Source organism: Pelodiscus sinensis, chromosome 12, assembly GCF_052426305.1.
Source record: "Pelodiscus sinensis isolate ZL-2025 chromosome 12, ASM5242630v1, whole genome shotgun sequence".
Taxonomy (NCBI): Eukaryota; Metazoa; Chordata; order Testudines; family Trionychidae; genus Pelodiscus; species Pelodiscus sinensis.
In genome coordinates, this window is record NC_143063.1 from 46,701,515 (window position 1) to 46,714,488 (window position 12,974).

The 12,974-nt window shown below is 51.3% G+C and overlaps 1 protein-coding gene across 1 annotated transcript in view; it reads right to left on the reverse strand.

Annotated features, from left to right (window-relative positions):
* The window catches only part of SLC7A5 (solute carrier family 7 member 5), a 61,462-nt gene that overhangs the window by 4,109 nt on the left and 44,379 nt on the right, over nt 1–12,974 (reverse strand). The window contains exons 4-9 of the mRNA XM_089781539.1: nt 12,231–12,275; nt 9,920–10,043; nt 8,032–8,135; nt 6,649–6,745; nt 5,104–5,253; nt 2,881–3,058 (exon numbers count right to left, since the gene is read on the reverse strand). Coding sequence (XP_089637665.1) covers nt 2,881–3,058; nt 5,104–5,253; nt 6,649–6,745; nt 8,032–8,135; nt 9,920–10,043; nt 12,231–12,275 — 698 coding nt within the window. The remainder of the gene's footprint in view (nt 1–2,880; nt 3,059–5,103; nt 5,254–6,648; nt 6,746–8,031; nt 8,136–9,919; nt 10,044–12,230; nt 12,276–12,974) is intronic.

The following is a 12,974-nucleotide window of genomic DNA, read 5'->3' on the forward strand; positions in this document are numbered from 1 at the left end:
GCATATATTATATTATATTATATTATATTATATTATATTATATTATATTATATTATATTATATTATATTATATTATATTATATTATATTATATTATATTATATTATATTATATTATATTATATATCAGTTAATGGTTAAACATTATGTTTAACCAGATAACCGATTAAACAGGAGCAAATGGGGGCTGCTTAGGCCAAGCTGGGCCAGCTGTAGACGGGGGCCGCTCAGGCCGGGCTGGAGCGCCCCTGTCTGTGGCACAGTGGGCCTGCCACATGTCAGGGCTACTCTGGAGGAAATGGAGCACCCCCGCCTGCAGCAGGCCCCTCCGGGCTGAAGCACTCTTGCCTACAGTGGGTGGGGGGGCTGCTCCAGCCCATTAGTTAACCATTATGGTAAGCATCACCCAGTAAGGTTAACTGGTTAATCATTCACAATGCTAATCTTATAAATATTTTAGAAAGTTTGTTTGTCCTGAAAGATCTCTGAAACGGCAAGTGCTAGAAACACAAAATTTTGAACCGATACTACTGATTTCCTAACTTATATAACTGGATTGATAATATTTCAAAATTGGTTCCCCCAGAGCGTCAACTGGGCCCACTGATATTTTACTATATTTTCCCCGGGCGACGCTGGGTATTTCTGCGTGTGTGTGTGTGTGTGTGTTTGTGTGTAGTGTAGTGTATATATATAAATGAATTTGGGCCCAGATTTCAGAACAGTACGAGCCATTCCTGCACAGTCACATTAATAGTGCAGCCATGTCCTGAGACAGCATTTTTGCTTGATGGTTTTGAATAGCTGATCCTGCACACGCATTTTCCTTAAAAACACGGCAGCGTTGTGCTGTCACACGCAATCAACACAAGGGCAAATCAGAATGTGCAGACTACCACTTATGCACAACAAAATAGGTGAGCACGTGCACAATGTCACATCAGGATGGGGGTACAGGGGGAGGAGCAGGAAATTTAACAAGGAAATATTTCAATTGTGAACTTCTAAGTGGGGTAATAAATTGTAAGGTTTATTTTAATCCTAAATTACCTTGACAGAATCTTTTAGAAGTGTTTCAAATGGTTCTGTACCCTCACTACTACACTGAGTGTTCTCTGCACATAAGACAATCATGGCAGATACAATTAATGATCAGATTATCTACATTATATTAGTACATATGTGGGCATATGACGCATGTGTGTCAGTCCAACACTTGTCAGATTTCTTATTCTGTGTTCCTCAGCTATTTCCTCTCTTCTCTGCTTAAAAGCCTATCCTGGTGGAACATAATTAATATGCTAATTTGCAACTCAGTTGCTGTGGAAATAGCTTTACCAAGAGCTAAGCCTGATACTTAGAATTGAAAAAAAAAGTCATGAGCACGGTTAAAAAGCTCTTTTTTGTTCATTAAAAGCACCCAGATAAGGTTTGGCATTTCTGCTTGTCTGCTTTTCTAGGTCAGCCAGCTGTATCAGTAACAGACAGATGGTGGAGTTTAGTTACTTAGACAACACAGCTTAACTCTCTTGAATCAGTTGTTCAGACAGAGAGCTGAGGGAGTGCCTGGCAGAGAGCTTTCCACCCTGAACATTCACCGTGGTGCAGGCATTGACAGCTGAGACACACCTATGTTACAGGGAGACCTTATCAATAAAGCTCCCCAAAGAATCTACCAAGTTATTATTCCCCTTCCCAGGCTGTGCTGTTACACAGAGAGCAAGGGAAGTATTGACTGGACCAGGACACGCCTTGTCTACACTGGCGACAAAACAGCGAGAGCATTTACACTCCAATGCAACTTGTGTTAGGAAAAACACCCAGTTTTGGCAACAAAAAAATCTTCCACCTGGGGAGAGACTTTTGTCTTTTCCCTTCCCTTTATTGCTGGAAAAGAGCCAGTGCAGACTCTGCTGTTTGTTTGGTCGAGAGAACTAGCTTCCGCCAGTATCCCACAGTGCTTGACCTGATGGTTCTGCTCAATGTTTTGTGATCTCTGCTGCCCTGCAAGCATGCGCCCCTCTCCCCCCCTACCACTTTCAAAGCTCCGGGAAGTATCGGACAGCTGAGTGAGCAGCTCTGTTTGGGGAACAACCAAAAAACCAAATCATTGGAATTCTCCTGTCTTGCCCTGCCAGAAGGGGCGGGCTGGAGAGACGGCTGTGCTGCTTTGACATTCCTCAGCACAGAGAGCTCACAGAGCTACTCACGATACTGCTCACAGCAGCTGAAGAGGCTGTGGGAGAACTTTGAGGGAATCCCAAGAAGCACAGAGATCAGCTCTGCCTTCCTACCACACTGCCAACATTCCTTTGCTCTGTCTGTTGACAGGGGACCTAGCAATGTGGCCATGACATGTCAACAATGGGCGACAGAAAAAACGGTTTGACCCGTTTTCACTTTTGCATGTCGACAGCACTTTTGTCACCCCTTCCCCCCCAGTGTATGCGACATGTGGGGGCTAATTCTGATCTTGCCTTCGTTAGAATTAGCCCCACCGCACTCAGATTTTCACACTGTATCCCCACCCCCCTCCCACTTCACCCAGCAGGATATTTTCCTCGGTTAATGAAGCAACGACAGGAAAAAGGAAGTCTCAGCAGCTCACTGGAAATTAATATCCCAACATTTCTCTGTTGGGGGAGGGAGGGCGCAAAAAGTGGCCTGCGTTTGGTCTGTGATTTGCCCTTACAACAGATCACTCCAGAGCTGGGGCTGACAAGCTGCCCAACTCCTGACCAGTGACTCCTGAAAGCCATTCTAGGCCGTGGCAATATGACAGCCAGTGCTACCCGCCTCCGCGCGGCTCAGTAAGAGCCAAACATTATTCATGGAGCCAATGCTGCCCCCTGCCAAGGCTGATGCCCCTGGTTAGCACTTACAGATGCCCTGGAGGATCCACTTGGGTTTGTTTTTCCACCAGACCCCAAACATGTACACAGGGATCCCGCTGAGAATGATGGCAAAGCCGATGGCGCATTCCACCGGCGTCATCCAGAAGGAGACCACGATCAGGAATAAGCAGGCCAGGATGAAGAAGATGGGCAGCAAGAGGTTAACCTGGACAAAGGATAAAAGCAACGTTGTGGGACATTAGCCAAGGGGGCTCGGAAGCAAAGGCAAGTTACACTTCAGTTGTGAGTATCTCCCTACGACGTGCCTGCCAGGTTCTGACCTGGGGGTGGGAGAGAGTTGGGATGTGGAGACAGACCCTTTGCAGAGGACATGCCTGACAGCTCGCACCTGTGAACGAGACCGCGGATTTCCCTGGGGAAGATGTGACGCTCTTCATCAAACAATTGTGGCAACCCCCCGGAGAGGTAGAAGTATTATCACCCCTCCCCTCCCCGTTTACAGAAGACATAAACAGGGCATTTGGAGGGCTGGATGGCCTAGTGGTTAGCATCACTGGCCTCTTTTTTTCCCCTACCAAAGGTGCCTGATCGCTAACCTCAGCTGGGGAACTTTCTGGACTCCACTCACATCTGAGTCTCAGCCCTTAAGGGGATATGGTAGAGGGACCCGGAACTGTCCTCTCTGTCGGGTCCCAGCTCAGGGCACCCCTGGCAGATTCCTCCAGCAGAGAATCTAAGCTCAATGCTCTGGGCTTCTTCCTACCAACGTCCCTTCTGTCTGGGTGGCCCGTACGGTCCGAACAATCAAGTGACTCATCTGGAGCAGCACCCGCTTCCACATGGCATCTGGCGCAGCCTCAGGCTCCTCTGGGCAGGGGCAGCCGCAAGAGTGGAGGGCAAGGTCCCTCTAAGGCTACGTCTAGACTGGCGTGTTTTTCCGGGATACCAGAGGAAAAATTCCGCCACAACCAGAGAACGTGTTTGCTCTTGGAAGAGGAAACGCACTCTTTCGGGGAGCCCTGTATACCTCGTTCTACACGGAACAAGGGCTCCTCCGAAAGAGGAGGCTTTTCTACCATTTGGCCCCATCTAGAGGCAATTTGCGTAGTTTTTTCCTACCCAGGACTGACCTCGCCTAAGTTGCGGTGCAGCACGACTCCGCAGCTGCTTAATGGGCCCCGCCCAGGGGCTCAGAGCTGCTGAGCACGGAGCTGCCTGGTAGGGGGAGGGGCATTTCTCCCTCAGCGACAGCGGCAGCTCCCTGCTGAGGACGGAGCAACGAGTCTCTCCCAGCGGGTAGAACACGGCAGCACTCTTCAAACAAGGGAGCTGACCCCAGCCTGCTCAGAGCTGTCTCGGGAGCACTGCTCTGGGAAGGTTCTGTAACGTTGGCCGCCTGGAGCTCGGGGTGGATTTGAATACACTTAGACTCTAAGGATGGCTGCAGAGCACGGGGGCCGACTGACTCCAGTGCTTGATGTGATCTTGGCCTCGAACCAGACGGCCCGTTGTGCTGCTGCGGTAGCAGAGGACGAGTTCTTTTTCACGTCGTTTGTTTTTTAAACAAATACTTTAAAGTCGATTTCACGCTGGTATGAAGCGTTTGATCGAGAGCCACCCGGGCTGACGTCCTTCGCTATTAATCCCTAGTGCAGGTTTAGCAGAGAATTTTTCTATGTGTTGCCTGTCAAGTTACCTCACCTGGCATGGAGTGAATTTCTATTATCCCTTTGTCTCAGCCCTGGGCCCCTAGGCTGACGAGGGAGCCAATAAGCACAGCCGAGGCAGAGTTTGTGGATTCAGGAACCAGTTTGACACCAGCCACGAATTTCACACCAGCTTCTGTTTGTCCACATTTAGCTTGGCTTGCTATAAAGTTGCACTTCCCTCCACATAGTAAAATAGCTGCATTTTCCGCTCCTCCCTGCACAGATTTTCTCAGCTTTACTGCTGAGGGGGGAATTCCTATACATTGAAGTCAAATCCTCAGCAATGAAAGGAACTTCACATTTCTTACAGCAACCCAGGTCCTGGTCTGCTCTTTCAATAGCTCCCTGTTGGCTCTTGCCGCAGCTCAGCTGGCTCTTGCCAGAGCTGCACATCCACTTTCCTTTCACCTCTGCGCATCCCAGAACACAAAAGAATTGCCCCTCTCCTGTAAACACCCCCACAAAGCCTCCACTAGCCGCACAGAAGGGAAAACTTCGCGTCCGCAGGGCGACCCCCTCCACCACCACCACCTCTCCTCACCTTGATGGGCCTTTCCAGTTCCGGCTTCTTGTACCGGAGCCACATCATGCCGATGATGGCCAGCGCCACGCACAGCCAGTTGAAGAAGCTGAAGAAGTTGATGACTGAGAAGATGTCATTGGAGAAGGCGTAGAGCAGGGTCATGAGGCACTGCAGCCAGACAGAGAAGCCATGAGCCAAGGGGCAGGCAAGGCGAGGACACCGTACGCTACTAACGACAAGTGTCTGAGAGCAACTGCCCACCAGCCAGGAGCAGTGAAGGATTTCCAGGCAAACTCAGAGGTGGTGGCTACGTTTTTACTAATTGAACCAAGTCTGATCACCGCATGGAACTATACCTCCACTCCAGGGGTACACTAAGATGATGAAGGGCATGTAAATACGCAGAGTGCCAAAGAAGGGCAGGTATTTGGGGGATGAAAAGAAATGGAATTCCTACAGTGCACCCAGAACTAAGGGTCTGAGAGCACCAGACCAAATCGGTCCCATTCGGAAGAGGAAGGTGCCGTGGAAAATTTCCCCACACAGCTCTGCCGAAGGCATCTCTGTTCTGACAGGGGCTCCTACTATTCCCGGCCTGAGCACCCTCCACGCAGCTCGTCCCATGCATTTCAATCACGACTAGCGTGGCTCCGGGCTATTGCCCTACTTGTTCTTGGCCACAGCTGTACCACTGCCCTCCCCAATCCGATCCTGCAGCACCTGTGCTGTGTGGGAGCCTCTGGCCATGCCATCGTCCACCCCCTCCCCCCCCAGCTCTTCCTCTGGTGAATCTGAAGTGCAAGCGGTCTCCCCAGCATGTGCGAGGCGGACCTGGGCTGAAACATGGGCGAGTGATTCAGCCGGGATCACCGCTAACCCTGCATTCCGTGACCGAACGATCTTCTCTATCTGCCTTTTGCTTCCTCTTTTACCCACCCGCGCTCCCTCCCCAAGCTCAAAGGGCAGAGATACGTTCTTCTCGCCTGCAAAAGCTGCCACTCCAGCGACTGTTTGACAGCTGGGGGTGCCCAGAGCAAGGCAGGGGACAACCGGAGACTACAGATCCTCCGGGAGAAGGTTCTGCGGCCCCAAAGTGACGCACATTTTACTACAGGGACGACTGTGACTTTCCAGTGGGCTGAGGTGGGTGGCGGTTTGGACCTCTCCTCCCCCCTACGTTCCTAGAGCTTACAATACGCCGGTAACCGCTGACACCGATTTCCATACTAAGAAACAGAAAATAGCTTTGTCACGGTCACCTGGCATTCCAGCTCCCTGCCCAATGCAGCCGTTTCCCTGGGATATCCCCATGCAAGGCACGTGATTAAACTGAGCAAGACACGAAGGACCTGGGGGGATTACTCCGTGTGGCAGACACTCTGGGGATGGGCAAGAGGAGAAGGAGGAAGTTCTCCTTCTGGAACAACAGACATACAGTGGAGTATCTCCTGCAGCCCCAGGAGGGACGGGCATGGATGGACCGGGGCTTGGCTCCACCTTCTTGGCTGGCTGCGTTCTCTCTGCCACGCACCACCTGACTCAGAAAGCCCGCAGGACACTTACTGTGAAGATGAGAGATGGCATGGGAGTGAGCAGCCGGGGGTGAATCATGGACAGGACAGAAGGCAGGTGACCCTCCCGGGATCCCACGAAGAAGAGCCTGAGGGCAAGAGAGCAGTTACTTCATCTGGCCAAGGTGCCTGCGAGTCACTGACTCCGTCCAGGACTGACGATGCGCTGACTCTCCCAGTGGCTATCTAGTGAGCCCTGAAGACCTCCCCATGTTGCCTATCATTTCGGTATACCCATGTGGGGGATGCATTTTATGTGCAGCCATGGGGAGGTGACGTGTGACACGTCATGTCCCTTCTGGGGCACACAAAATCCATTCTGGGGCACACCATGGATGGTGTGTGGTGGGGGTGGGGCTGAGGACTGGGGTTTGGAGGGGTGGAGGTTCTGGGGTGGGGCTGGAAACGAGGGGGGGTGGAACTGTAGGCTGTCTTGGAGAGAGAGGACAACCCCTTCCCCCGCACTGAAGCAGCTTGGGGCCAGGTGAGAGGCACTTTTCCAACGCCGCGGTAGCTCCAGTGGGGCAAGACCGGGGTGCCTGAGCCCCGGTCCACACCAGGTCCATGCCTGGGCTGGATTGGAGCTTGCCCCAAACACATGGAAAGCAGACAGCTTAAATGTAACTATATAGGACAGGCTGAATCTCTCTAGTCTGGCCCCCGCGGGCCTGACCCATCCCGAACTAGAGAAGTTTCTTAACCAAGGGAGGTCAATGCAGAGTGCTAGCGGGTCTCCATAAACATTGGACGAGTATGGGGGTACAGTAGCAACCCCAGGCTTTGTGCCCAGCATAGCCCTATGCCTGGGAGCCACACCGCCCCTTAGGGCCCTTGCCACTAGCCCCCCCGCCCAGGATCCCCCCCACCCCAGAATGCACCCTGTCCCCACTCCACCCTCTTCCTCCCTGGGCTTGATCTGCGGTGCTCCGGACGCTGTGGGAGGGCAGGGGAGGAATAGCTAAGGGTGGGGCTGCCAGTGCATGGAGGAAGGGGGCAGAGGAAGGGAGCTTGGTGCTGTTTTTCCCCATGAGTGCTCCGGTCCCGGAGCACCTACAGAATCACCGCCGATGCCGGACTATGGACATTGCTGGACGGAATTCCGGATTACAGAGGTTCAACCTGCACTGTAGTCAATGACACACTGAATGCATGTGACTGTGGCCATTCTGGTTAATGTGAGTTGCTAATTTGGTTCCTGAAGTACTAGCATCACCAGTTTAAGGTCTTAAAAAAAAAAAAAAAAGATCACTCTAATCCCCTGCCTTCCCACTCTGCGCCTGTGCATGGGCAACACTTTGGAGGCCCTGCTCCCAAGGAAGAGAGGTTTGGCACAGGCTCTTGAAACGGGATCTGCAGCACTGAGCAAAACACGTACCGAGAAGAAGTGAAGAGGGATCCATTGACAGACCCAAAACAGGATAAACCAACGAAGATGGGGATGATCCAAGACATCACGCCAAGGTGATAGTTTCCAAAGTCCTAGCAGGAAGCAACATTCCGTCAGCAAATGTGACTATGGGGACGCATCTCAAACCACCCAGACATGTTTTTAACCGATAAAACAGCCCAGTCGAGATGACTATATGCACAGATGACTGAAGATTTTTTATACGGCCTTTTTCACAGGGCCAAAGCATTTTACAGAACTGCACACAAAGCGCAGAAGGCATTACCCTGACATACAGCCACTTCTGGGGTCGAGCATGGCATCCATTAGAATACCACCCAGTGGTTTGGACAGAAAGTCTGGGAAAACACTGGAGCCAAATGCAACGGCGGGAGGGATCAGACATGTCCTGGACACTGAAGCTGACACCCCTATTTTGCCAGGGAGCGCTACACGCTCTTTCACGAGTCTCGGGTTTACAGCACAGTCGGGTTCATCCCAGCGTTGCTCTGGTTTTATACCAGTGTAAGTCCGCTAGTTCAGTGGCGTCACTTCAGAATAAAACGGGAGTAATGCAGCCAGAGCTGGCGTCTCTCCCAGCACGGTACCGGAGATGCAACAGGCTGCTGTACGGATTAGTGTTACTCAGAGGAGCGCGGGCTGCCTACTGACCCGCCAACACCAATTTATATAGGACAGGCTGAATGGTTGGAGGTTTCTAGTCCCAATCTTGCTTTGCTTCCATGCTCACACCGAGCTGCACTCTCCATAGAGCCAGAGAGCAGGATTTCTGGCTCTGCTTTTATTTTAGCTATTAGAATAAAGCTGATTTGTTTAAAAAGAATTCAAGTGCAGCTAAAGCAAAGGGATAGAGGGCAAGAATAGCCTGGCTCAATACAGATGGAGGGACCTTTCCCCATAAATGTCACACTCTGGTAATTGATCACAGACTTACACAGCCTGAGGATGTTAAATATTGATTAACCGACTAATCAAATAGTCAATGCATTTTGCAACTAACTATTTGATTAGTTGATAGGGCGCCTCCACCTTTGAAAGCGCCATGTGGAGCCCAAGGTCAACTGGGGAGTCCAGCTGATCCTGGGCACCACACGGCGCTGCCGCTTTGAAATGCTGCGAGGAGCCTGACACCAGCTGATCCCAGGCTCCACGCGGTGCTACCACTTTGAAATGCTGCGAGGAGCCTGACACCAGCTGATCCCAGGCTCCACGCAGCGCTGCCGCTTTGAAATGCCGTGTGAAGCCTGGAGACACCCCAACTGGACCCAAGCTGCACACAGAGTTTCAAAGCGGCAGTGCAGCATGGAGCCAGGGATCTGGCCCCAGGCTCAACACGGCCCTGCCTCTTTGAAGTATCCTTTCCCCTCCCCCCTGCTTGCTGCCTCTTTGTGATAGAGGCAGCAAGGGGAAGGAAGCGAATAGTCGACTAGCCTGTCGACTATCCAATAAGAATTTGCCAATAGTTGACTAGTCCTTCACATCCCTAACACAGCCAGTAGCAGGTATGGTTATTTATGAACAACGGTGCCGTTTATTTCCGCCCTTACTTTAATCCAGCTCCGCGTCACGTGTGGACTAGGGATGTGAACGGTTAACCGTTACCTGGGAGCAGCCTACCTGCTCCACCCTGCCTCCGTTTAATGAGTTAACCAATTAAACTTAACGTGTTACGGTTAACTAATCAAATGGGATTTTACGTCTCTCGTGTGGACAACTCTTCCCCGCCCCCAGTCAAATATCAACTTGGTGTAAGCAGCCACCGTCGGTGTCAAATGAACTGGGAGATTCAACTAGATACAGCACGGCAGATTCAGACAGTGGAGAAAACCAGATAAAGCAGCGTCATTCATCTTACCACAGCCACGGCTTCAGATGCTAGCATCTGGTCTGTTGACAGGGTGGTGAAGTAGGCCAAGTTCGTCAACACGTAAACTAAGGTGACAATGGGCAGTGAAATGATGATGGCTAGAGGCAGGTTTCTGGGGAGAAAGGGAAAAAACAACTTATTAGGATCTGGGGCGCTGAAGCTCAGTCCGTGGCATCGTTCAAGAGACAGCATGGTAAGGAGAGACGCTGCTACTGCAGGGACCAACCAGCCTTTCTGAATAGGCCTTGCACTGGCTTAAAGATTGCCCAATTCATTCAGCTTTTCTTTGGTCTTGCAGAGGGTCCAGCTTGCAACTAGGACTCCCAGTCCCCTTCGGAGGAATCCACAAATAAAAGCAGGTCGGCACAGTGGCTGGGAGGGAGAGGAAGACGGACTGGTGGGGACCACACAGCTTGGAAATGGACTCTGATTAGCTGAGCAAATGGGAGCTCACAGGGGCCTCCTGCCAGATATCAGTGTTAGGCTCTGTCTATGCTGCTAGGGTTCAAGTGCTGCCGTGGCAACGCTTTGTGGCCACGGCACCAGCGCTAGGAGAGAGCTCTCCCAGCACTCTCGGTCAGCGGTTCTCAAACTTTTTGGCCCACGGCTCACCCCGCTCAATGCAGACCTTTCCGAGGACCAGCAGTCAACCGCGCATGATGACAAAATGGGTGCAGGAGTGGGTAGGGGTGGGGGGGGTCTGGCTAGGAGGTTGGGTGCAGGAGCGAGTTGGGGGGTCTGGCTGGAGGGTTGGGTGCAGGAGCGGGCTGAGGAAGGGGTGGGTCATGGCCAGGAAGTAGGGTGCAGGAGCAGGCTAAGGGTGGGCATTCTGGGAAAGAGGGAGGGTGCAGGAGCTGGGTGGAGGTGGGTCTATGAGGGGGATGTGGGGTTTGGGCATGAGGGAGCTGGGGGGTGCTTACCTGGCTCTGTGCCTTCTGCCACTCCCAGGAACTGCCCCCCACTGCTCCCATTGGCCTGCGAGGCTCACCCTGCTCACCCCCCCCCCCCAACAGTAGGCATCCGGAGCTGGAGCTCCAACTCTTGTGGACCACTAGTGGTCTGCGAACCACACTTTGAGAACCACCGCTCTACCTCCACGAGGTAAGCCACCTCCACGAGGGGAGTAGCCAACAGCGCCGGCAGCCTGTTTACACCGGCGCTTTACAGGCCTGTGACTTGCTGTGCTCAAGGCAGGAGAAGGTGTTTTTTCACACCCTTGAGCAAGAAAGTTACAGTGCAGTACCCTGCCAGTGTAGATAAGCCCTCAGAAAATGCACAGTAGCCAGCCAGCCAGAGCAGTCTCTTGTGCTTATGGCTGTCTAGAAAGGAGACAGGAAGGTCGGGATCATAGCTGGCAGGCACCAGACAGCCGGCTGGGCCCCCTGCCGTCCATGGGAACCAGGCTCAGATGAAATCTAAACATAGCCTCAAAGCGAAGCTGGTGTGAAGGCAGATTTGCTCTTCCTGATAGGCTGACTTAGTTTATGCCCACTAATTTAAAAAGGAAACTCTCCTTTGTGCAGCCGACAATTTGCCTGTGGCGCTCAAAGCTGCAGGAGGTCATGGCGTCACACAGACAGGTTGTATTTGGAAAGAGGGGTGGACAATCACCATCCACATGTCAAGGAAAGGGTAATGGACTCTCACGCTTCGCGGCACGGACTGATCGCCATGGGGGGGTCAGGAATTGGCCGAAGGCGCAGTGCGGGGCGGGGCTGGCAATCACGGAAGGTTTGCACCACCCTTCAGGCATCAGGGATTTGCCAGAAATGTTCTGCTTTGGCAAGATCAGCCCCACGTTACCAGCATATAACCCCGACTTAGACAAGCAAAGGACAGAAAGGCCCCTGTTGGGAAGGGAAAAGAAATGGAGGGGTCAAGTGTGCATGGAAATCCGTAAAACAATGGATTTTGCTGAAAATAGATATTAGGGAGGATAATGAAATTGCAATAAAGCAACAAACGTAAAGAAAACTTCCTTCCAACAGGAAGAAGTGTCTGTTGATCCATGCCGGGGAAATGGGACTTTCAAATAAGACCAGAGATTTAATAAGGGCTTTTCTTAGACAGAGATCTTCTTTTCTGCAGGAAACCCCACCCTTTACTACCAAGAACAGCTTCATTACATAACAGGCATCGCCCTCAGCAAAGACTTTGTTTCCCCCTGTACTTGAGACCTTGTTTCCCATTCCCAGGGATGGCTCATAACACTTGCCACACACAAAGGGCGGCTTTACATTAACTGAGTTTAGAGAGTGAACAGTTAGTGAGTTTCCCTCTCTAGCCAAGGCACACATACCTGTAGGGGTTTATCATCTCCTCAGTGACAAAATTCAAGTAATTCCTGCAATTTAAAAGACAATGGTAGCTGAGATTAATGAAGTTAGGCAAAGAATTCAACAGTCTAACCTTAACCTCAACATATCTCAGAAGGGTAGCTGGCAATCGATTCTCCAGGGTTCGATTTAGCGGATCTAGTAAAGACCTGCTAAAACAAACGCTGAGTGCACCCCCATCATCGCTGGTACTCTTCGCTGTTGTGAGGAGTAAGGGAAGTCGATGGGAATGTTTCTCCTGTCAACCTCCCGCTTTGGCAGCGGCCGCAAAAAATCGGTGCAAGCTACATGAACTCCAGCTATGCAATTCACATAGCTGGCGTTGCGTATCTTGCATCCATTTTCTCTGCCAGCATAGACCTGGCCTCAATCTGTATCTGCAAACACAGCGAGGATTCCAGTGGCACCTTAAAGACTAGCATATTTATTTGGGCATCACTTTTCATGGGTAAAATCCACTTAGATGAGCGTTAGCATTTCAAAAGAAGGGAGTTACTTATCAAGTGGGGGACCAGTGTTAACGAGGTCATTCAGTCAGGGTGGATATGGCTCATTCCCTGCAGGTGATGGGGAGGTGTGAATACCAAGAGAGGGAAGATTGTCTTTGTACTGAGAGAACCATTCTAAGTCCTTATTCAGTCCTAATTTGATGTTAACTTTGCAAATGAATTGCAGCTCTGATATTTCTCTTTGTAGTCTGGTTTTGA